Source organism: Carassius gibelio, chromosome B11 (genome assembly GCF_023724105.1).
Source record: "Carassius gibelio isolate Cgi1373 ecotype wild population from Czech Republic chromosome B11, carGib1.2-hapl.c, whole genome shotgun sequence".
Taxonomy (NCBI): Eukaryota; Metazoa; Chordata; class Actinopteri; order Cypriniformes; family Cyprinidae; genus Carassius; species Carassius gibelio.
This window is the reverse complement of record NC_068406.1, coordinates 25672036-25697263: the sequence shown is the minus strand read 5'-3', so window position 1 is coordinate 25697263 and position 25228 is coordinate 25672036. Positions and strand designations below refer to the sequence as shown.

The following is a 25228-nucleotide window of genomic DNA, read 5'->3' as shown; positions in this document are numbered from 1 at the left end:
TCTGTGCAGATATGAAGAGCTGTGCGTTTGCTCCGTGAAAACACACGTGTAAGCTGAAAACAACATCAGTGTTTCTGCTGTACATCTCTCATCCCTCTGCACAAACACACGTTCATCTCTATGCTGCTCTGAACAACAGCACATTCACATTCAACACGCTCTCTTTCTCTGTTCACTGTTTGGTTTACGGACCTCAGACAAATAATCCTTCACTTTACAGTTCAATCGATGTCCTTCAGCTCCGTGTTCACATGTCCTCTATTATCGTCCTGTTCATTAACCCTTACATACAATTGTGTTTGTAAGTTTACACCCAGTATCTGCAAAATTTTAAAGATACGCTTATTTTTTTATTTTTTAGTCCTTCCTTGAATAATCTCTTTAATTTAATTAGCACAAAGGACTCAGATTGTTAATACTGTGGCGTTTACTCGATGATCTGTGATGTCTGGTGATAGTTGTTCACGAGAGGAAAACCCTCCTCCATCATCTTCTGCACATCTGATCTCTTCTCAGTAGTAATTTAATGATGTTGAGATGATGTATTTCTCACTAGAACGACTGAGAGACTCAAACACAGCTCAGGATGCAAACACACTGCATTAAGAGTCTTTAAACAGGAAGATCAGTGTGTATTGTTCTTAGTTCTTTATTATTACTGCCCTTCAGAAGATACTGGAGCTATTTGCATATTTATATTTATAGCATAAAATAAGCACAGTGTGTGTAACGTATATGATGTTCATCATTCACAGATGCGTGATGAATGGGTCGATTTATACCTGACCTTTCACTCGAAAGATAAGAGGAAGTAAATACCATTAAAGGTCACATCCTGTGCTTTTACTGTCCAGCAGCCGTTTGTCTGGAGTAAAGGCACACGAGCTGATCCTGGACCAGACGGATCTCCCATCAGGCCGTGTTTGTTGTTCCTCAGGGATCTTACTGTAAGCATCATGTTCACCTGCACTTCCACCTTCAGAGTGTTCCCCGCCGACACAGATTAGTCCTGATCACAGCAGAGACACATCCCACAGACACCAGCCACCTGGACCTCAGCGGGACAACAGACTGACACACACACACACACACACACACACACACACACACACACCTCTCCACACACACACACACCTCTCTCCACACACACACACACACACACACACACACACAAACCCCTCTCTACACACACACACACACACACACACACACACACACACACACAAACCCCTCTCTACACACACACACACACACACACACACACAAACCCCTCTCTACACACACACACACACACACACACACACACACACACACAAACCCCTCTCTGCACACACACACACACACACACACACAAACCCCTCTCTACACACACACACACACACACACACCCACACCCCTCTCTCCACACTGCATTTATAGACATTCTGAACTCTATTGGTGTTTGACAACATGTTTCAGGACCTACTCATTGTCGAAATCATACTCTAGATTTAATACTGTCACATGGAACTGATGTTGATAGTGTTGAAATTATTCAGCCAAGTGATGATATCTCAGACCATTATTTAGTTCTGTGTAAACTTCATATAGCCAAAATTGTAAATTCTACTTCTTGTTACAAGTATCGAAGAACCATCACTTCTACCACAAAAGACTGCTTTTTAAGTTATCTTCCTGATGTATCCAAATACCTTAGCATATCCAAAACCTCAGAACAACTTGATGATGTAACAGAAACTATGGACTCTCTCTTTTCTAGCACTTTAAATACAGTTGCTCCTTTACGCTTAAGGAAGGTTAAGGAAAACAGTTTGACACCATGGTATAATGAGCATACTCGCACCCTAAAGAGAGCAGCCCGAAAAAATGGAGCACAGCTGGAGGAAAACAAAACTAGAGGTATTTCGTATTGCTTGGCAGGAAAGTAACCTATCCTACAGAAAAGCATTAAAAACTGCTAGATCTGATTACTTTTCTTCTCTTTTAGAAGAAAACAAACATAACCCCAGATATGTATTCAATACAGTGGCTAAATTACCGAAAAATAAAGACTCAACAAGTGTTGACATTTCCCAACACCACAACAGTAATGACATTATGAACTACTTTACTTATAAAATCGATACTATTAGAGATAAAATTGCAACCATTCAGCCGTCAGCTACAGTATCACATCAGACAGTGCACTATAGACCCCCTGAGGAACAGTTCCACTCATTCTCTACTATAGGAGAGGAAGAATTGTATAAACTTGTTAAATCATCTAAACCAACAACATGTATGTTAGACCCTATACCATCTAAGCTCCTAAAAGAGGTGCTTCCAGAAGTCATAGGTCCTCTTCTGACAATTATTAATTCCTCAGTCATTAGGATATGTCCCCAAAACCTTCAAACTGGCTGTTATTAAGCCTCTCATAAAAAAAACCACAACTTGACCCCAGAGAACTTGTTAATTATAGACCAATCTCGAATCTCCCTTTTCTGTCCAAGATACTAGAAAAGGTGGTATCCTCACAATTATATTCCTTTTTAGAGGAAAATGGTATATGTGAGGATTTCCAGTCAGGATTTAGACCGTATCATAGTACTGAGACTGCTCTCCTTAGAGTTACAAATGACCTGCTCTTATCATCTGATCGTGGGTGTATCTCTCTATTAGTTTTATTGGATCTTAGTGCTGCGTTTGACACAATTGACCACAGCATTCTTTTGCATAGACTTGAACACTTTGTTGGCGTTAATGGAAGTGGATTAGCATGGTTTAAATTGTACTTATATGACCGCCATCAGTTCGTAGCAGTGAATGAAGATGTATCATATCGATCACAAGTGCATTATGGAGTACCTCAAGGCTCAGTACTAGGGCTGCTACTCTTCACGCTTTATATGTTACCCTTGGGAGATATCATCAGGAAACATGGTGTTAGCTTTCACTGTTATGCTGAAGATACTCAGCTCTATATTTCGTCGCGGCCTGGTTAAACACATCAATTTGAAAAAAAGAATGGAATGCATAGTCGACATAAAAAAACTGGATGACGAGTAATTTCTTACTGCTAAACATTTTTCCCATCTCAAAAATATATCTATATTACGGCCTATGCTCTCAATGTCAAATGCAGAAATGTTAATCCATGCATTTATGACCTCAAGGTTAGATTATTGTAATGTTTTATTGGGTGGTTGCTCTGCATGCTTAGTAAACAAATTACAGCTAGTCCAAAATGCAGCAGCAAGAGTTCTTACTAGAACCAGGAAGTATGACCATTATTGCTCAGTCCTGTCATCGCTGCACTGGCTCCCTATCAAACATCGTATAGATTTTAAAATATTGCTTATTACTTATAAAGCCCTGAATGGTTTTGCTCCTCAGTATTTGAATGAGCTTCTTTTACATTATAATCCTCTACGTCCGTTACGTTCTCAAAACTCGCAATTTGATAATACCTAGAACATCAAAATCAACTGCGAGCGGCAGATCCTTTTCCTATTTGGCGCCTAAACTCTGGAATAACCTACCTAACATTGTTCGGGAGGCAGACACACTCTTGCAGTTTAAATCTAGATTAAAGAACCATCTCTTTAACCTGGATCACCCGGATCCAGTACGTATCCAGACCAGATGGTGGATCAGCACCTAGAAAGGACCTCTACATCCCTGAAAGACAGCGGAGACCAGGACAACTAGAGCCCAGAAACAGATCCCCTGTAAAGACCTTGTCTCAGAGGACCACCAGGACAAGACCACAGGAAACAGATGATTCTTCTTTTTTTCTCAGAAAGTGAGGACCGGACAGAATGTCCTCATTTAACAAGACTGTCCTCACTCCGATGATCTCAAACCTCTATTCCTCAGACTTACACTGTTTTTAGGTACAGCCTGTAATAAACACCAAATCATAACCCTAACACTCATTTTGAATACATTTTTTGCACCAACAGGAAACAGACAGACATACAGGAAGTGAGATTATAACTTTCCTACATTTATACATACAGCAGAAAATCTCTTTCAAACAGTACTAAACTTTGGACTAAAGCCAGTTTGAGAACAAAAACACAGGGTTCCCATCCAAGAACAAATTAAAGAAACAGCTTTAAATATAAAGGTGCATTTCCATGTTGTCTGCATAATATAAAAAATCAAAATCCATGAGCATACATATGAATCTGCTTCACCAAGACACAGGAAAATTAAAATACATCAATACAGAGTATTATTAGAGCAACAGATAATGCAAACACTTTCACGCAGAGGAGCTCTGTGTCTGATGAACACAGATGTGAATGAGCTCAGATCACACACACACACACACTTCACGACCTGATGCCTTGAGAAAACCTTCAGAAGGACATCCTGAACACACAACCCAAGAGCTTGAGCAGGACTAACACACGGATCTGAAGGAGAACAGCGAGAAACTGAAAAACACTTCAGAGAAGCAGTGAAGAAGATTTACTTCTGTCTCCAGAATCACAAACTAGAAGGAGTCGGCGGTCCAACGATCTGACCAGCAGAGGACATCACGATCACGAAGAAGGTGAGGTGTTTCTTACCTGAGCCACGCTTGGACACCACTTTCAGACTTCTGATGACCGTGGCATACAGCAGGATCTGCAGAGGAACCCGTGATCTCATGTTCACCGCTGAGTCTCCTGCAGAGACACAAACACAAACACAAACGAGCGTCACACTCCATCACGTCAGACAGCACCTGATCTACCACCTCAGTCTCTTCTGCTTTATATGTGTGTTTATCTCTCTGTGTACACTGCTGGGGTCTTCAGTATGCAGCGCGCGCACACACACACACAAACACACACACACACTCTCACACACACACACAAACACTCTCTCACACACAGACACACACACACACACACACACACACACACTCTCTCTCACACAAACACACACACACACACACACACACACACACTCTCTCTCACACAGACACACACACACACACACACACACACACACTCTCTCTCACACACACACACACACACCAGACGTCCATCTCTGTGTCCACATCTCATTTGTTCAAGAGTTCCCACAGAAACCCAGCGCCTGCCAAAAGAGAAGCCACAGATCTCTGATTCCCTGTCCAATATTTCCAGCCAGAACACATCATATGCTGCAAACATCTGCAGACGTGCCCTGAAATGACATCCACACGCCAACAGGACGCCCTCATGAAGACAAATTAGGAAAATCAATGAGACAATAACTCGTAAGAAAGAACAGATGGTGGTCATTACACAAGAGTGTGTGTACATATATTTCTGGGGGTGTGTTAAATGCAGAGTAATTTCCCCACATGGATCAGGAAAAGTAATCCACCAATAAACGTCACTATGAACATTCACGACACTCTAGATTTTGATTGAATATAGTTTATTTATAGATATTTTCAAATCTACAATGCACTGTCATTATAAAATAACTTTAGTGTTGTTTATTTAATTCTAACAAATAATATCTGTATAAAAAACTAATCAAAGATACAAATATTTTGCTTATAATTTCTGCACAAGAGAGAATTATATATTTATATATTGGCATCAGTTATCGGCCAAAATCCAGTATCGTTGTTTTTGTTCAAATGAATTCTTAGCAATATTACTAATCAAAAGTGAAGTTTTAATACATTTATGGCAGGAAGTTTAAAACCATCTTCATGGAACATGATCTTTACTGAATATCCTAATGATTTTTGGCATAAAAGAAAAAAATCGATAATTTTGACAGATAGATTTTTTGGGGGATATTGCTACAAATATACCTGTGGTACTGATGACTGCTTCTGTGTATCAGAGAGATATATATATATATATATATACACATACACATACACACAGTATACACACACACACACACATACATAATTTACATTTTTTTCCTTGTATACTGTTGAATCTAATCCACCTGATCTAATGATTGACATTCATTTTCTGTCATTTTAATGCATTAGCAATGTAAAGTGTACTTTTGGCGAGCCAGTGAAGCTGCTTGAACTGAGAGATGGAGAGAGAACAGAAGAACCTGATGTTCCTCATCTGTAAATCACTTTGTATAAAGGCATCTGCTAAATGACTGCAGTAAATGTAAGTCACCAGAACCCAACGCTACAGAAGAACCATCAGGAACAACATCAATCTTCAGGCTGGTTTGCATTGGTTTGGGTTCGTCCTGCAAACAGTTCTTCATCTCATCTCTTTATTGCACCAAAGCCAAAGTATAAAGTGTGTTCTCTGCGCTTGCCAAACATACTGTAACACTTTGTAGCTTCCCATGGTTCCAGTGTGTGCGGCTGCAGATGATCTGAGGATCGCATCTAATGCATCAGAGACGCGGAGCACATTAACACGGATTAAAGGCTTTAGAGATTCCACAGAATTCACCATCAACAACACAACGTTCTGAGCACTGAACACATGCAGCATCTGAATATGCACAGCATCCTTCTGTTGTTTCCAGGGAAACGCTGGAGTTGTGATTGCTGCGGCAGGCTTCAGATTGATGCTTTAGTCTCATCTGCACTTCACCATTCTGCTTTCCAACCAAAAACACACTCACAGACCACCTCTAGTCTCTCTGGCTCAGGAAAGGAACGAGAGAAGAACATCAGATCACTCCTCTGCCTCTTTAGCTTGTCTTCACTTCTTTTAGCTCCTATTATATTTAGCCAAGTTCTGTTGTGCATTTAGAGATGGTGCCAAACAGAAGAGTCTAGAGGTTCCACTGTCTCTCTCTCTCTCTCTCTCTCTCCTGTTTGTGGAACTGGATGAAAAATTGATGTGCCAGCTGCCTTTGCCAGTCATTAACATTTCTATTTGAGAGAAACTGTAGCGAGAGCCTCCTTCTCTACCTTCAGCTCACCCACGCAAAACCTCAGCTGCTGCGCCCTGAATTATTCTGTTTCGCATTATCTGCAAGCGCATCTGAGAGGTGAGAGAGAGAGAGACACGTGATCCTCCGTTTCTATTCAGATGAGGAGCATTACAGTCACGCTGACAGATGAGCGTTTGACTGAAGGTCAGCAGAGCCGTGACCTCCACACACACACACACACACACACACACACACACACTCTATGAATTATACATACACAACCAACACACTGCAAAAGCGGATCTCACTCAGTATCTCTGTACTCTGTCTCTGTCTTTATGTATAATTTTTATGAATTTCCCAAAATATGTTTTGCATCTTCAGTATATTGATTTAAGAATGTTTAGATATTTGTTATAGATAACATAAAGATACTGGAGAATGAATTAATCAATTTAAGAGAAAACCTTGTTTAAGGATAAATAACCATAGAAGGTAAGAATCACACCAGCAATTATTCTATAATTGATCACGATTATAATACGATTCATCATCGCACAGCTCTATCTGAACTGAACTGAGCTGAATAATGACACTACTGTCTTTACAGCACAGTCTGAATATGACCTGATTTTGTTATTTTCCAACAAGATCTCATGAAAGTGTGCATCAAAAGCACAAGGGGTGTTTCTATTTGGCATACTATTAATAAACAGAAATTGACTTGTGTGTGCATATGATACGCAGTGGATAGTATTAGCGGTGTGAAGTATGCACACGGACGGCATTTCTGTGTATCAATAGCACAATTTTGTGTTTGTATTTTCCCGTTCATCACTGTGAAGCTGCTTTGACACAATCTGTATTGTACAAAGCACTAAAGAAATAAATGTGACTTGACTGTTACACTGCAGTTAGAAGAGACTGATGATTACTCAACTTTTCAAACACTGAATCTTTTATTTCATTTTTACTATTTCAAAGCCATTTATTTTAAAATACAAATTGTAAATAAATCTGCTGTTTCACACAATAATAAATCAGAGTCATTTGTCATTTCAGAGACAAGCAGAGTGAGTGCCAGACAGAGAGGATTTGTTATTGAGCGTGTGAATCATAAAGCAGTGCTCTCTCCAGAGAACACATCTGTCGCGTGACTTACCTCACACGCAATCATCAAATAACACTCTCTCCCTCAAGCGTGGCACTCAGTGGATGTTTCTCCCAGAAAAGGCTGGGAAACTCCACTCTAGATGTGCTTTATAGTGGCCAAGGCTCATTTTACATCAGTGCCTCTGAACAAAAGCCACACACATCCTGATCTACGCATCGCTGTCCGTCTGTGTCAGTAAGCTTTATTGAGTTTGAGTGGTGCGTGCCACTGGACTCGTGTTCCTTCTCCTGCTGACCAGCGCTAACGAGCCTTCACCGTGGACTAACACACCTGATACCATCCTGTTAGACGGGTTTCACGCTCCCGAGATCTAACAGAGAAACACATTTACAGAGCTGCTCTCAGCCAACGGACACAGCTCTCAGGAATCAAGCACTGAAACACAAGGTCACTTCTGTATACATTTACTTCAGAAACTGGCCTGCTTAACATTATATGATGCAGTGATTGTTAATATTATGAATTTATGTGTTACTGTGTTATGTTCTGTGTAACATTGTATTATCTGTCGTCTCAGTTTCTACATACGAGTCGTGGCATCAAGTGGCGTTATGGTAAAAGCCTCTGGACTGAAGCAATAATCTGCAGAAACATAAAAGGACTCGTATATTATTAATCCCTCCAACTGAAATCTGTGTGATACAGATAAAGCCTGTAAAATAAACCACACTAATATTTATCAACATCCATGCATAAATCCATCTATCTATTCATCCATCCATCCCTCCATCTATATATCCATCCATCCATCCATCCATCCATGTATCCATCCATCCATATATACACATCCATCCCTCCATCTATATATCCATCCGTCCATCCATGTATCCATCCATCCATATATACACATCCATCCATCTATATATCCATACACCTCTATATCCTTCCTCCATCTATATATCCATCAATCCATCCATCTATCTCTCTTTCTCATATATATATATATATATATATATATATCCATTACATTACATTTAGTCATTTAGCAGACACTTTTATCCAAAGCAACTTACAAATGAGAACAATCCATCCATTTATATATCCATTCATCCATCATTCATTTATCTATATATCTATATATATATATATATATTCATCCATCTATATATCCATCCATCAATTCTTCCATTTATATATCCATCCATCTCTGTATATTTCCATCCATTCATCAATTTATATATCCATCAATTCATCCATGTATCCATTAATCCAGTCATCTATATCCATTCACTCAAAATCTCTGAGTTTCAATAAATTTCCTCGCACCAAAAAGAGTGAATGTCAAAGAATGAAGTAGGGAGGCGAGAACATCCCGGTCCAAAAGTTCAATACTAGATCCGCTGATTTAAGGTTTAAAACAGCACAAACCAACAGTAAAGTGTGTTTGTGTCTTTCTTTACAATCAATGACACTCTAATAGTTTCATTGGCCGCCTTCAGGACGGGGCTGGTTCTGTATGCATGTTTCGATTCTGATGTGTCTCCCTCAAACATTTAACACACACACTCACACACACACACACACACACACTCAGGCCAGACAGCTCCTCAGTGGTCTAGAAAGAAGGAAAGACAGGCAGATGATAATGATGATCTGTGATTCTGCATTTGTGCGTCAGACTCTGGAGGTGGAGAATGCGCTTGTGATGCTTAACGCATGCAGAAGAGCTGCAGAGAGAGGCACTTCTTTACTGTCAGGATGCCCGGTGTGTGTTTAATAAAAGATAAGAGAATCCTACCCGAATCTTTCCAAACACACAGCACTATTGAAATTCAGTCATTGTACGGTTTTACGGCCCATTACACTCTGTGTTTAGCACGAATCGCACGCGTCCTACAGCAGTGGGACAGATGCGTCCGACCCTCCTTTCACTTCCGCTGCTTATCTGTGATGCTGAGAATACATCTTCTTTCTGTGCGAGTATGGAAATTACAGAGCTTTTCTCTTTACATCTTTTCCCAAGTAAACCGAACACATTATGTCTTGTTTAGACTCTGTGAGGTAAAACATTCCTGGTCTTCACAGAATAAATGTTTTAGCATTCAGTGAAAAAAACAGAATATCTCTCTCTTAACAAGAGGAGGTCCACTGGTTAAATATACATGATTGACCTTAATACCTCATCAGCATAATAGGGCAACCAATTTATTAAGTCAGTTTGGTGCAATACATTCTGGAAAGCATTATGTGTTAAATGATTAAGGCATGTAACACAGCCACCCCGTCCAGACCTGTCCATAGTGCACTGTCTGATGAACATGACTGTGTGATGGAGTCTATTAGAATGCAGTTATAAGAGACTAAAATTCACAACAGTTCAGTGACCAAGAAGTTTATATTGGGTTAAATTTTAGACACAATATTGTCTGTTTTGCTAATGAAAATAGTTGAAATCAAAGTCACAGCAGAACTGTTGAAAGTCTCTGATTAACACGAAGTTGTGATTCATTAGTGATTGAATCTGCCATTTTCAATTAATCAAGTGAGTCGATTTAGTGAGCCATTCAAAAAAACACTTGCATTGTTTCTGAATTAATTGGCAGTTTGAACAAATCGACTGAATGAATGATTCATTGACTCACTCATTAAGAAAGTAATTTGCTGCCACCTACTGGCTCTTTTGATTATATTACAGTTTTTTTAACAGCTTACACACATTTTACAAAACTAACTTTACACACAAATCCAAGAATTGCACACAAAATTAAACTCTTGCATAATGAACCACTGCATTCAAAATATCACAAACTCATCTCAAAAGCAAACATTTGCAAACACCTTTGCCATAATATTAATTCCTGTAAGCTTTTTTGTGTGTTTAACAAGAGAACTGTGTGTTGTGTTTTGCAAAGAATTGGACCTGCTGAATGGCCAACAACATGTATGTTAGACCCTATACCATCTAAGCTTCTAAAAGAGGTGCTTCCAGAAGTCATAGATCCTCTTCTGACTATTATTAATTCCTCATTGTCATTAGGATATGTCCCCAAAACCTTCAAAATGGCTGTTATTAAGCCTCTAATCAAAAAACCACAACTTGACCCCAAAGAAGTAGTTAATTATAGACCAATCTCGAATCTACCTTTTCTGTCCAAGATCCTAGAAAAGGTGGTATCCTCACAATTATATTCCTTCTTAGAGAAAAATGGTATATGTGAGGATTTCCAGTCAGGATTTAGACCGTATCATAGTACTGAGACTGCTCTCCTTAAAGTTACAAATGATCTGCTCTTATCATCTGATCGTGGGTGTATCTCTCTATTAGTTTTATTGGATCTTGGTGCTGTGTTTTACACAATTGACCTCAACATTCTTTTGCATAGACTTGAACACTCTGTTAGCATTAATGGAAGTGCATTAGCATGGTTTAAATCAAACTTATATGACCGCCATCAATTCATAGCAGTGAATGAAGATGTATCATATCGATCACAAGTGCAGTATGGAGTACCTCAAGGCTCAGTACTAGGGCCGCTACTCTTCACGCTTTATTTGTTACCCTTGGGAGTTATCATCAGGAAACATGGTGTTAGCTTTCACTGTTATGCTGATGATACTCAGCTCTATATTTCTTCGCGACCCGGTGAAACACACCAATTTGAAAAACTGATGTAATGCTTGGTTGCTCTGTCAATTCTTCGTCATCATTTAGGAACCTAGGTGTGCTATTTGATCGCAATCTTTCCTTAGAAAGCCACGTTTCTAGCATTTGTAAAACTGCATTTTTCCATCTCAAATATATATCTAAATTATGTCCTACGCTCTCAATGTCAAATGCAGAAATGTTAATCCATGCATTTATGACTTCAAGGTTAGACTATTGTAATGCTTTATTGGGTGGTTGTTCTACACACTTAGAAAACAAACTACAGCTAGTCCAAAATGCAGCAGCAATAGTTCTTACAAGAACCAGGAAGTATGACCATATTAGCCAGGTCCTGTCCACACTGCACTGGCTCCCTATCAAACATCGTATAAATTTGTAAATATTGCTTATTACTTATAAAGCCCTGAATGGTTTAGCACCTCAGTATTTGAATGAGCTTCCATTACATTATAATCCTGTACATCCGCTACGTTCTCAAAACTCTTCGTTCGCAATTTTGATAATACCTAGAATATCAAAATCAACTGCGGGCGGCAGATCCTTTTCCTATTTGGCGCCTAAACTCTGGAATAACCTACCTAACATTGTTCGGGAGGCAGACACACTCTTGCAGTTTAAATCTAGATTAAAGACCCATCTCTTTAACCTGGCTTACACATAACATACTAATATGGATTTTTAGGCTGCATTAATTAGGTAAACCGGAACCGGGAACACTTCACATAACACCCTATGTACTTGCTACATCATTAGAAGAATGGCATCTACGCTAATATTAGTCTGTTTCTCTCTTATTCCGAGGTCACCGTAGCCACCAGATCCAGTCTGTGTCCAGATCAGAGGGTCACTGCAGTCACCCGGATCCAGTACGTATCCAGACCAGATGGTGGATCAGCACCTAGAAAGGACCTCTACATCCCTGAAAGACAGCGGAGACCAGGACAACTAGAGCCCAGATACAGATCCCCTGTAAAGACCTTGTCTCAGAGGAGCACCAGGACAAGACCACAGGAAACAGATGATTCTTCTGCACAATCTGACTTTGCTGCAGTCTGGAATTGAACTACTGGTTTCGTCTGGTCAGAGGAGAACTGGCCCCAACTGAGCCTGGTTTCTCCCAAGGTTTTTTTCTCCATTCTGTCACCGATGGAGTTTCGGTTCCTTGCCGCTGTTGCCTCTGGCTTGCTTAGTTGGGGTCACTTCATCTACAGCGATATCATTGACTTGATTGCAAATAAATGCACAGACACTATTAAACTGAACAGAGATGACATCACTGAATTCAATGATGAACTGCCTTTAACTATCATTTTGCATTATTGAGACACTGTTTTCCTAATGAATGTTGTTCAGTTGCTTTGACGCAGTGCATTTTGTTTAAAGCGCTATTTAAATAAAGGTGACTTGACTTGACTTGACCTGCTGGCGCTACTTTGTAATTGATACATCTTTATTTAACCATCAGAAAGGTTATTTATTGTATCTACTATACTTCAGATTACAATAAAAAAATGATGTTGTGATTCAAGGTTTAATAGACCTTACCTGCACTGATTTCTCTGAGGCTCTATTGTTTACATCACATGTGTAAAACGCTCTGGACCACATCGCCATCATCTTCTCAGATGACAACATACGAACAGATAAGGGCTGGAGGAGCAAAGGATGGGAATTCTGCAGCACCGCAGCTCAAAGCGACTGCATCCATTGATCACAAGATCACCGCAGGAATCAAAACACATTTGTATTTGGCATCTACTGCTTAAACTGAGGATAATTACATTTGCTGAAGCAAATAAACTATTTTCAGTCATCTAGAGAAGTGTTTCTCAGGTCTGTTCTTAGAGCGTCTCTTTATCACACACTCATTTGAGTCATTTTGAGTCTGATGATCTGAATCAGGTGTGTTTGATCAAAGTGTGTGTGCAGTGTTGGTAGGGCTCCAGGAACAGGGCTGGAGAACACTTAACAGACCATGTCAAACACACAGAGGACAATAAAATAACATCCAAATGGTTCAGAAGTTATTAACTAACCCTAATGCCCCAGAAAATTACACACATAAGACTCTAAACATTACCCATGAACTCCACAGCTGAAGACCATTCAATATTCAGTCCTGACCCAACAAACCCCTTCACTGTTTTACCATTACATGGTCACAAAAAAAGACCAAAATGTAGGCAATACAACAGCTCATCACTGGAGTACATGCCTGTAAAGGAAAGCCTCTGATACCCCTAAAAGGTGTTTTTGACTGCATTGGTGTAGTAATATATACTTAAAACACTAATATGTCCAGGTGACATGCTATGGTACCCCTAAATGAACCATTTTTTAACATTTTGCACACTGTAAAGCAGCAGAACCCCTAGGAAAACCTATGGACAAATGGACAGTTCTGTGAGGAGGTTATAAAGGAACATTTACATGACTTACACTGCGTTCCACGTACACATTTACAATTTATCATTTCATGTTTTCCATAGGAATTGAACCCATGAAGACCTTGGCGTTGCCAGTTCCTTTTTCTACTGTTTGAGCCACAGTAGTATCACCCATCAAAACTGAAAAGGTTTTAAGGCTCTTGAAATATATATTATATGCTGTGACTTTAAATGCAGACCTTGAGCCAAAAACTCTTCACCAAACACAAGTGGCTTGTACATACTCTATATGGACAAAAGTATTAGGACATTTCCTTCTTTAGAACAGACAAAGGCACTTTCAAGACTGTGGCAACAAAGATGGAAACATAATTCACGTTGCAACAGTTTTGGATGTGTCTAAAAGGACTGTATCCATATGTACAAGTCACTGGTGTTTGGTGAAGAGATTTTGGCTCAAGGTCTGCATTTAAAGTCACAGCAGACCAGTCAAGTTCTTCCACACTGACTCAGTCAATGATTCCTTTCTGAACCTTGCATTATACACGGAGGCATCGTCATGTTAGAATAGAAAAGGTTCCTGTCCAAACTGGTGCTATAAAATTAGAAGCACACAATTCCCTATAACATCAATTTATGCTTAAACATTAAGATTTGTACTCATGGAAATTATTAAAGTAGTCAAACCTTTTCATTAGAAGGGGGTGCCAATACTTTTGGCAATATAGTGAGTGTGTGCATAGACTGTGTATATAAATAATACAACACTGAATATTTAACAGTACATTCTACACAAGCATCCTTGCAGGTGTTCACCGTACCCTGAATCAGATATCTCCATATGGAAGTGAACCTGGTGAGACGAACTACATGTGGGATGAGGAATGGACCGGAGACACGACCGAAGGTCCCGTGATGTTGAGCTGAAGACCCAGCAGAACATCTCCCACGATCAGAGCGAGAAACCAGGCATGAGCCCAACACATGGAGAAACACGCAGAACAGTCCTTCTGATGACTCACTTTCCCACCGCGCTGATGGGATGCTAGAGTCCACTCATGCGTGGTCACCAACACCAGCTCATTCGTGACTCAGAGACGCTTCGGCTTACTGTGAGAGGGACGATAGTGGGCTGATTCCAGTGGGCTCCGCTGGCCGACGGGTCGCAGCCAAACTCACTGTACTTCAGTCGATTGTAAAAGGAGAGACAATAGAACAAAGACCGATATATAAAGAGGATCCTCGGCGGCTTCTCCACGCACATCTAGCTTCTTAAAAACTGAATATTTATCTTTAATATCTGAGTCATTGTCTCTCTAAACACACTTCAGGGGCCTCCTTTATAAAACATGCAGATTTGATCAGAGTGTATGTTAAAATCACACCAACATAAGCAGCATTGGGGGTAACATTACTTACGTATTCAGATTACTTTTTTTACGTAACTAGTATAGTAGTACATTACTTTTAAATTTACAAGGAAATTTCTGAGTTACCTTTTTTAAATAAGTTAAACAAAACATTTTTTTCCCTGACTGCTCTTCTGTCCTCATGTTGGGAGAAATCAGAGACAGAGCACTTCCTTCAGCTGATGCTGATTCATTTCACGTTTGATGTCAAATGGCGCTTACAGTCGCCAAAATATAACTTTTGGGGTTTGTATTATTAAAAAACAAATAAGCACTCCCAGCTCAGGTGACAAAAAGTTACACAAAAGTAAAACAAAGCGATTCTTGCCACTCGTCATTCTCAGGTTAAAGATTGGGATGTTGACTGGTGCTCTATTGTAAGGTAATGAAATTAATTAGGGGGAGGAGATCTGAAACCATTCAGCTGCACGCTTTTTCAAGATCATTTGTGATTTATAGATTTCACAACTAAGGTGTATTCACATTTTTTGTTCATATGTTCACTACTTTGAAACACACGCACATTAGATCAAATCTAGAACGGTTTCTACAAAACATTTTATAATTACATGGAACTTCATGAATTAGGCAGAAAGCCTACATTTAGCGTTAGTACCTGACCATGAGCACAAAGTCTAAAAATAACAGACAACCATCATTAAACACACACACACACACGCACACACACACACACACACACACACACAGCTTCATAAGGGATTACTGCCACCTTCCTTCCAGATGAATGTCAAATCAGACTTTGGATTAGCTTTGCTTTCCTCCAGAGTAAAATTCATCCCATCATCAGCAGGAAGAGCTTCTATTCCCTGAAGCTCACAGAGACATCACAAGCCTCAGAAACAGAGGAACGCTGGAATCACATCCACGGATCCAGAGCAGTCGTGAACACTGCTTCCCACCGGGTTACGCTCTAAAAACATAAAGCTGCTTCACGATGCCAAAGAAGCTTTTTGTCTAAATGGTTCCATAAAGAACCTATAACATCTGCTAAACAAAAGATTCATTGTGGGGAAAAAAAGGTTCTTCAGATTATAAAAAGAAATAGATTGTTCTTTAAAGAACCTTTGACTGAAATGTTCTTTGTGGAACCAACATTTTGTTACACATAATATAATGTCATTTGAACGTTTATTTTTAATATTCTAAGAATGTTTTCTTGTGGTGACTTAAACATTATTTAAAGGTTACAAAAATGTTTCTTGACACATTCCATTAACTGCATCTGTACTCAAAATAATTTTAATAATTTCTTAGAATGTTCATCAGAGTACAAACATAAGTACTTTCTGAGATGGTTTTCTCTCAAGGCTCTGAGAACATACAGTATATCAAATATTAATAGAGTTATAAGAATGTACCATTAACATAAATTTCCAAACATTTTGTCCTAACATTTAAATACATTCCCTGTTGCCTGAGAAGTCCCAAAAATCAAGATGAGTAATCCATCACTGATAACATCCCATCTCTCTGCCCTCAGCACCTGAAGTAAATCCTCACGTGTTTTATAGACGTTATCCTGCGGTGTGTTTGAAAACAGCACTTCACTAATTCTTCTATAATTATTATACATGCAGCTTTTATGAGCTCATAGTAATTAAGGGATGAAATTAAAATAGAAAATACTTAATTTGTCACACTGCAGGAGCATGTAAAATGAACTAGTGAAGGCAAAACAATTATTAAAAACTAAAAAGAAATGGTGAATAGGACCTAAAACTACAGTAACATATTTAGTCCACCAACATGTTATGCATCATCAAACCAAATATTAATGTTCAACTTCATTAATTCACTGAAATAGTTTGCATTAAACTTTCCAAGAGCTAGATATCTGACAAGATGAGGTCTTTACAGCGCTGATATTTTGATATAAATGTGAGATTAATGAGCTGTGCAGGAGCGAGCGTTCATGCCCGAGGCTGACGAGTCTCATGATCGCAGGAAATCATGTAATTGGCATCTATTTAATATCTGAGAAACAAGCCCCACCAGATCAGACCCCGATCAGTTCTCAGGCCTCACAGCAGATTAAACCAGATGAAAATTAAACCTTAAACCTGAAAGGAAGAAATAAATGATTTTGAATGAAGGGAAAATCAAACATCATAAAAACAAACCAACAAACAGAGGATTTCTGGAAATTAGTTACACGGTAACTATCTTATGCTTCATTTTTATGAACAAAACTTAAAAATATATAAATATTGTTTTAATGTACAGCATGAAGAACTCAGTCTGATGAATGAATAATGTGCTTTCTGTGCTCCTGTGAAACATATCTTCTCCCTGCCCATCATGTTTAAATAATCTGATCCATCTGAGATCCTGCAGCAGTTTCTCAGCACACAGATGGTTATAATGAGGCCAAACAACACAAGGAAACATTGAAATGATGGAGGAAATGTAGTTATGTGATGAAAGAGCCACTTCGTCCTAAACACAACTTCAGCTGCACAAACCAGCCTGGACAGACATTACACAAGACAAACACAATCTACAAGCTGAATTATCATCTGAAGGCTAATATTCCAGCGCAGACCTGAGAGACAGTGATCTCATTTCACTGGGTATTTTTTATTTTTAAGTTTACTGGAATTATTTTCTCGTCTTTCTCTCTCTCTGCGGTGACAGATACGATCCTTCACATAACGCGCCTCTCTCTCTCTCTCTCTCTCTCTCTCTCTCTCTCCATCACACACACACACACACACACACACACACACACACACACCGGCTCTGTCCCGCTGTCGCGTCATTTCTGAGATGCTGCAAACGCGTCTGTAAGAATGAAAACGAATTTCACTAATAAATTACCGAAGATTCAGTCCAACTCTCTCTCTCTCTCACACACACACACACACACACACACACACACAGTTAAAGCAGAAACACACTATAAACGCATTATTGCGCGCGGTTCATGTTGACTAATATTCATTTTAATTTTTACTCGACCTGTAGAAATCTCTGCAGTGAAGAGCGCATTACAAACCAAATCCTTCACATCAGTCGAATAAACCCTTCGTGTTCATAAACGAATCATAAGAATCAATCAATTTGTTCTAATTAAATATAGCTATATTTCTTTTTAAGTTCATGTATTTTTCGTTGGAGGTGATTAATTTGATTCATTCCACTGATGCTACTGTACAACAAGACATTGAAATAATTATTAAAAAATAATGTCGGCATCAAACTTTTATAGATAATGAGTGAGAATAAATGTGCCAAATTTAGAATCGTCTCACCTTAAATGATGGATCCAGATATCAGCAAAGAGCGACTGAAACCATCGGATCTGAGGAAACAGTCTTCTGTTCTCCCAAACCAATAAAAGATGAAGGGATTCTGAGGAAATCAGGAGGAAAAATCCATCTGTCATGAGTTAAATCCTCTTCGTGGCGCGCAGGTGACCATCAGACTGACAGTGAGATCAGATGATGAGGATGAAGAGCAGGACAAATCGAAGATGAAGATGAAGATGAGGCATCAGTTAAACGTGTGTTTTCTCATCATGATGTGTGTTCTGGAGCAGGTGCAGTATCTCCATCATCGGCGGATCGCGGAGCATCTCCCGCAGCTTCAGCCCGCAGTGCGCCTCACATCACCGGCTCAGACACACAGCAGAACACCGCCGGACTCCGCTGGAGCTCGAGAGAGGGGGGGGGGGGGTGGAGAGAGAGAGAGAGAGAGAGAGAGAGAGGGAGGGAGGGAGGGAGGGAGGGGGGGGGAGAGAGAGAGAGAGAGAGAGGGGGGGGGGGGCGAGAGAGAGAGAGAAAGAGGGAGAGGGAGCGAGAGAGAGAGAGAGAGAGAGTCACTGCAGACGCGCACTGCCGCCCAATGGAGAAGATCTGATTCCAGCAGCCATTATGCAGGTGAGACACACACACACACATCTACACACACACACACACACACACATCTACTCACACCTATACACACACACTTTGCATCAACAGGACATTGAAAGTTCATGTTTAGAATGATCCAGGATTCTGCAGAGACACTGAACGAAGCCAGTGAGTGATTTTACTTGACATTTTAATTGGATTTCGTCCATCGCACAGCTCGACACTGACAGACTCGCGCTGGTGTGAGGTTTCCGTTACTCTCACGAGTCTGCTGTGATGGTTGATGGCTGGACCTGGATGTTCCTGGTGTGTGTGGAACATGAGGCTCATGAATGGCTCTTGTTAGATTCCTCCAGGACCTCTGAGACCCCTTCTGTGAGAGGAATATCGATGAAGGGCTTCGACACCGAAGAAAAGAGCCTCAGAGCCAGGCCCCTCTGTCCTCTCCGTGTCAGAGCCACGGGACAAACGTGACTCCGTAATCAATGAAAAGAGGGACAAACGCGGCTTTGATTGCGGCTAAATTAATCGTTCCATCATCTAGAATTGTAAACATCCACAGAAAAACCTGCCAGACACAGATGCGCTGGAGTGGAGTTCAAAACCAGGAGTTTGCTTGGGTTTTAATCTGAGCCAAGTAAAAACTGGAAAGAAATCAAATCTGAGTTATCGTAAAAATGCACCCTAATTTGCATACTGCATACATGAATTGGAAGGCTTTTTAATAGAGATGAATGACAAAAGTGCCCCAATCTTACTTCTGCTTAAGTACATTCGTTTAAAAACACCATAAAAGTTATTTTTCGAAGTAGACATAAATAAAACCGATTACTATAATAATGAAAAGTAAGAAACTATAACAAATATAAACTATTTTAGTTAGGCCTACTTAAATATGGTGATACTCGTTAAAAATATTATTTGATTATAAACTGATATAAACTGTTGGTTACACTATCTGAAGGTGTCCTTGTTACAGTTTAATTAAAGACACACAACAAATCTACAAAAAAGTACACTTATCATCAGACTTCGACTCAATTTTTAATTTCATTAAACACTTCTTGTAAAACACAACACACAGTTCTCTGTGTAACACACACACATCTAATAGGAATTACAGTTTTTCCCAATTGATTTGGTACATTTCTCCAAACTCAGGTAACAGCTCTCAAAACAGTTAACACAGTGATCAGTACACTTTGTAATTGTCCTAAACAGATAGTAAATTCTCCTTCATTTCATACAAATCACAAATCAAAAGCATAATTTTCTCAAAACACTGTGCACAAAAAAAACCTAATTTTATCACAGCAGTTCGTTCCCGGTTACTTAACTGTAACCCTGTTCCCTGAGAAAGCGGAACGAGATGCTGTGCTGCTTAGCGCATTAGGAAACGTCTTATTCATGACCAGCTGTGAATAATGTGTGTAACACGTCGATAGAATTGACCCGGTGGTAATATAGCCTCGGTTGATGATGTCATCGGGGCGCGCACCTGCAACACGGGGCCATAAATAGATACGCCACAGGTTCATCAACAGGAATTTTTGGCTGAAGAGCAGTCCTGGGACATATTCAGTAAGGCAATGCAATGCAGCATTTCGTTCCACTTTCTCAGGGAACAAGGTTACAGTTAAATAAGCGGGACGTTCCCTTTCGAAAGCTTCAGTCGATGCTACGCTGCTCAGCGCATTGCGAACAAGAATACCCACGTCGCTGTGCTTGAAAAATGTCTGGACCCCTAAGGTTGTGCAGGTGTGCTATCAAACCACAAGAAGGCCTCAGACATTAGCTTGTGATGTTAACTCAAAGACATGAGAGCCCGGAGTAGCATGGACATCCAAACTATAAAATCTTATGAATGTGTGCGGAGAGGACCAACCTGCCGCATCACAAACCTGTTGTAAAGGGGCACCCCTTATCACCATGAGAAAAACCATTTTAGAGTCAGAAGTCTTATCAGACACTGATTCTAAAGTTTCAAAGGGGGTTTCAACCAGACCCTCGAGAACTATATCTAAGTCCCAAGAAGGCATCTTGGTTTCACTGTAGGCCTCAGTCGTCTGGCCCCATGAAGGAAGCGAGAGAGCAGAGGGTGTCTCCCGAGTGTCATCCCGTCAATCAAGGCATGGCAAGCCGAAAGAGCGGCCACATAAACCATAAGAGTAGCAGGGCATGTGCCTGTTGCCAGTTTCTCTTGCATGAAGTCCAGAACTGAAGCAATGTGGTAGTTGACTGGGTCTGCATTGTGTACCACACACCACCTGTCAAATACACCCCATTTACCTGCATAACAATGTCTGGCGGAGGAAGCCCTAGCACTAAGAATGGTATTAATAACATCTGGCAAAAGCCCTGTGTTTCTCAGTTGGTACACTTCAGGGGCCAAACATGAAGATTCCACAGGTCGGGCCTGGGATGGAATATCTTGCCCCCTGCCTGAGACAGAAGGTCCCTCCTCTCCGGAATCACCATGGCGAGCCATAGAGGAGAAATACTATCCCCAAGAACCATACTCTGTTTGGCCATCGTGGTGCTATCAGCAAGAGGCAAGACTTTTGTTGGCAAACTCTGGCTAGGACTCCCAGGAGCAGATAGACTGGAGGGAACGCATACAGGCGCATTTTGGGCAATGTGTGCATCATCGCATCCAGACCCAGAGGTGGGGCTGGGTGACTCAGAGAGAAGTAGAGGGGACATTGCGCTGTCTGATGGGAGGCAAAGAGGTCCACCTCTGCTTTGCAAATTTTTTTTTCCAAATCTGTTTCACTACTTCTGGATGGAGCTTCCATTCCCCCATCAGTAGTGTCTGTTCAAACGCCATGGAATGTAACCTGGTGTTGTCCACCCATACTAGGACATGACAGCCCCTCAAATGATGGAGGAAACATTTCAGATCAGCCATCAGCTCGAGGCAAAGGGTTGGCAGAAAGGTCTCCTGAGGGCACTGAGGAGAGACGGGCACCGTGTAATACAGTACCAATGGCCCTTCTCCATGAGACAAATTCATGTCTCGACGAAGCTCAGCAACCACTTCCTCATGTGCCCAGAGCAACTAGCCCAGTGCCCTGACTACCCCCACCAGCAAGGGCGCCAGAGCGTCAGGACTTCCTCTTCTCATCAAGGACAGTCCTGATGTCTGGCCTGGGGGGTTGCTGAGCATGGTGAACCTGTCCCCAATCCCTACGAGGGGTAGCACGGTTACTACCCGACAGAAACCTATCCTCCAGCTTACTACGTTTGGGGGTCTCTTGTTTGCGTGGCCAGTCAAGCTGCAACCTGTCCACCATGCGACTAACCACCTCGAGCAGTTCCTCAACCACCTCGAGCATTTCCTTGTGAGAGGAACGCTCAGAGGTGGGCTGCTCACGGCCTGAAGACCCAAGAGATATATCATCCTCGTGGTGAACCAACAAAGCACCGGAGTGCACTTCAAGATCACGAGAGGATGTGCAGATCCGGTGGCACCGCAAGCGAAAGGGATGAGCCCATCACTCATTTGTCATGCAAATCTGCACGAGAGCCCTCCGATGAAAAGGTGGGTGCAGTCTGAAAATAGTTCAGACGAGCACGAAGCATCTTCACTGAGAGCAGTTCACAATGCTCGCATTCGCTCGTCTCTAAAGCCAGAACCACGTGCTCTTCCCCCAAACAAACAAAACAGTAAACATGTGTATCCAGCTCATACATAGGACGAGAGCATGGAGGAACACAACACATACCATTTCGTTGACTCATCCTACGAAGATCTGTAGCCGACGAGAAGAATCTTCCTGATGCACACATGCACAGAATGATCTGAAGACAAAATACCTGTGGCATATCTATTTATAGCCCCGTGTTGTGGGCGTGTGCCCCGATGATGTCATCAACCGAGGCTAAATTACCACCGGGTCAATTCTATTGACGTGTTACACACATTAATCACAGCTGGTCACGAATAAGATGTTTCCCAATGCGCTGAGCAGCGCAGCATGGACTGAAGCTTTCAAAAGGGAACATACTGTACAGCCAAACAAATCTTTAATATATCCGGAAAAACATTTGTAACTTTTTCATTGTTCTTCACAAAGATCACAAGCATTTTTGTACCATTTTCAAAACACAACAAAAAAAACTCTGAATTGTAAAATAGTCAGTTGCACACCTTGTGTGCAATGGTATAGTGTTAATAAAAAATATAAGAAGAGGTGGACAGGGAAGAAGATGAGGGCAAAGAGGAAGAGGAAGGAGGTGAGGTAGAATGAGGGTAGGGTACACGCGTGTTTCAAATGAAATCAGAGTCATACTTATTGACCATGTCATAAATCATGGTCTCTCATTGAGAGAAGCTGGCCAGAGAGTTCAGCCCAATATAAACAGTGGCTTCAACTATCCGTACATTTCAGAGGGAAAATATCATATCATTCTACTTTTACAATGAGAGTCCATGTAGTCTTGTTTGACATAGGTCTAGATCTCTACAGTAAATGTTCCTGCTTGTCCAAACCTTTTTCAGAATTTAAGTTAGAGAACATTCAGGGGGACAAACAATACTTTTTTTCACTTGAACAAGAGCATGCCATTGTTGACATGGTGGTCCAGAACAACACCCTCCGCCTCAAAGAAATTCATCAAAGAATAACACAGGACAATCAACTGTTCCACACTGTTATACTGCTGCTTCAGTGTGAACTCAAACTTCAGCAATAATTTCACAGTAGTCTTGAGTGCAATCAATGCCATTACTGTAAAACACAAATGTACTATATTTTACCTTGTGTTCTTTTTACTCTAGAGAATATTGGAGTTGGATAGCAGTGCAACTCATTATGAGTACCTGTATATTGATGAAGCAGGCTTCAATCTTCAAAAGAAAAAAAAGGAGAAGAGGGAGAAATGTGATTGGCCATCATGCTACAGTCAATGTCCCTGGACAACGAGGAGGCAACATCACTCTCTGTGCAGCCATTTCTACAACTGGTGTTGTGGCACACAGTGCTGTATTGGGACCATACAACACAGCAAGGCTCCTACATTTTTTTAAACCTCCTCAATGAAATCCTCTTTCCGCAGGGTGATCAGGAGCAAATGGTGCGGAATTTTGTACTTGTTTGGACAATGTCCAATTCAACCATTCAGCACTAGAGCGAGAGTGGTTTGAGAATCACCCACAATTCAGGATGGTGTTTCTTCCACCATATTCTCCTTTCCTGAATCCAATTGAGGAATTCTTCTCCTCTTGGAGATGGAAAGTACATGATCGCAACCCTTACAACCAAGTAAGTCTTCTTGAAGCGATGGAAGAGGCCTGTGGAGATATTGGGGCACAAGCATGTCAAGGATGTATACAGCATTCAAGGCATTTTTTTTCCCACAATGCATGACTCGTGAAAATATTTTCTGTGTTGATGAAATTCTCTGGACAGATGTACTTGAGAGGCATGATCAATAAAATAATTGATTCAATGAATGCAGTACATTTATCACTTTATTTTTTATATTTACCCATGTACTTATTTGCATTATATATATTTTGGTGTGTGTGGGGTGACAACTTATTGTTATACACCTGAACTTCTCATTAAAGAACTTAATGAAAAACATGTATTTTCATTTATTTCTTTGTGTATCTTCAGCTGAATTTGTTATAAAATCAACAGAGAACACACTGTTAGTTTTTATGTTAATATTGAATTTTAATAAATGCATTACTAGAATAAAATGCTGTATTTCATTGTGCAGTGAATACTTAATGGTTTCGCCAGCATAAGAGTGTGTTTGGTTTGCTGTGTTAACTGTTTTGAGAGCTGTTACCTGAGTTTGGAGAAATGTACCAAATCAATTGAGAAAAACTGTATTATTATGGCAAAGGTGTTTGCAAATGTTTGCTTTTGAGATGTGTTTGTGATATTTTGAATGCAATGCTTCATTTAGCATAAGATTAGAGGCATTTT

General features: G+C 40.5%; 1 protein-coding gene across 5 annotated transcripts in view; it reads right to left on the bottom strand.

The window, feature by feature from the left end:
• LOC127967910 (interleukin-1 receptor accessory protein-like 1-B) overlaps positions 1-19077 on the bottom strand; it is a 193009-nt gene extending 173932 nt beyond the window's left edge. For 4 of the 5 annotated variants that reach the window (XM_052568669.1, XM_052568673.1, XM_052568671.1 and 1 more), the window contains exons 1-2: positions 18687-19077; positions 4560-4658 (exon numbers count right to left, since the gene is read on the bottom strand). In XM_052568669.1, the coding sequence (XP_052424629.1) occupies positions 4560-4641 (82 nt within the window). In that variant the 5' untranslated portion in view covers positions 4642-4658; positions 18687-19077. Of the gene's footprint in view, positions 1-4559; positions 4659-13163; positions 13438-18686 lie in introns of those variants that run through there. The other variant, XM_052568670.1, reaches the window with a different exon arrangement.
• Positions 19078-25228: the final 6151 nt, after the last annotated feature.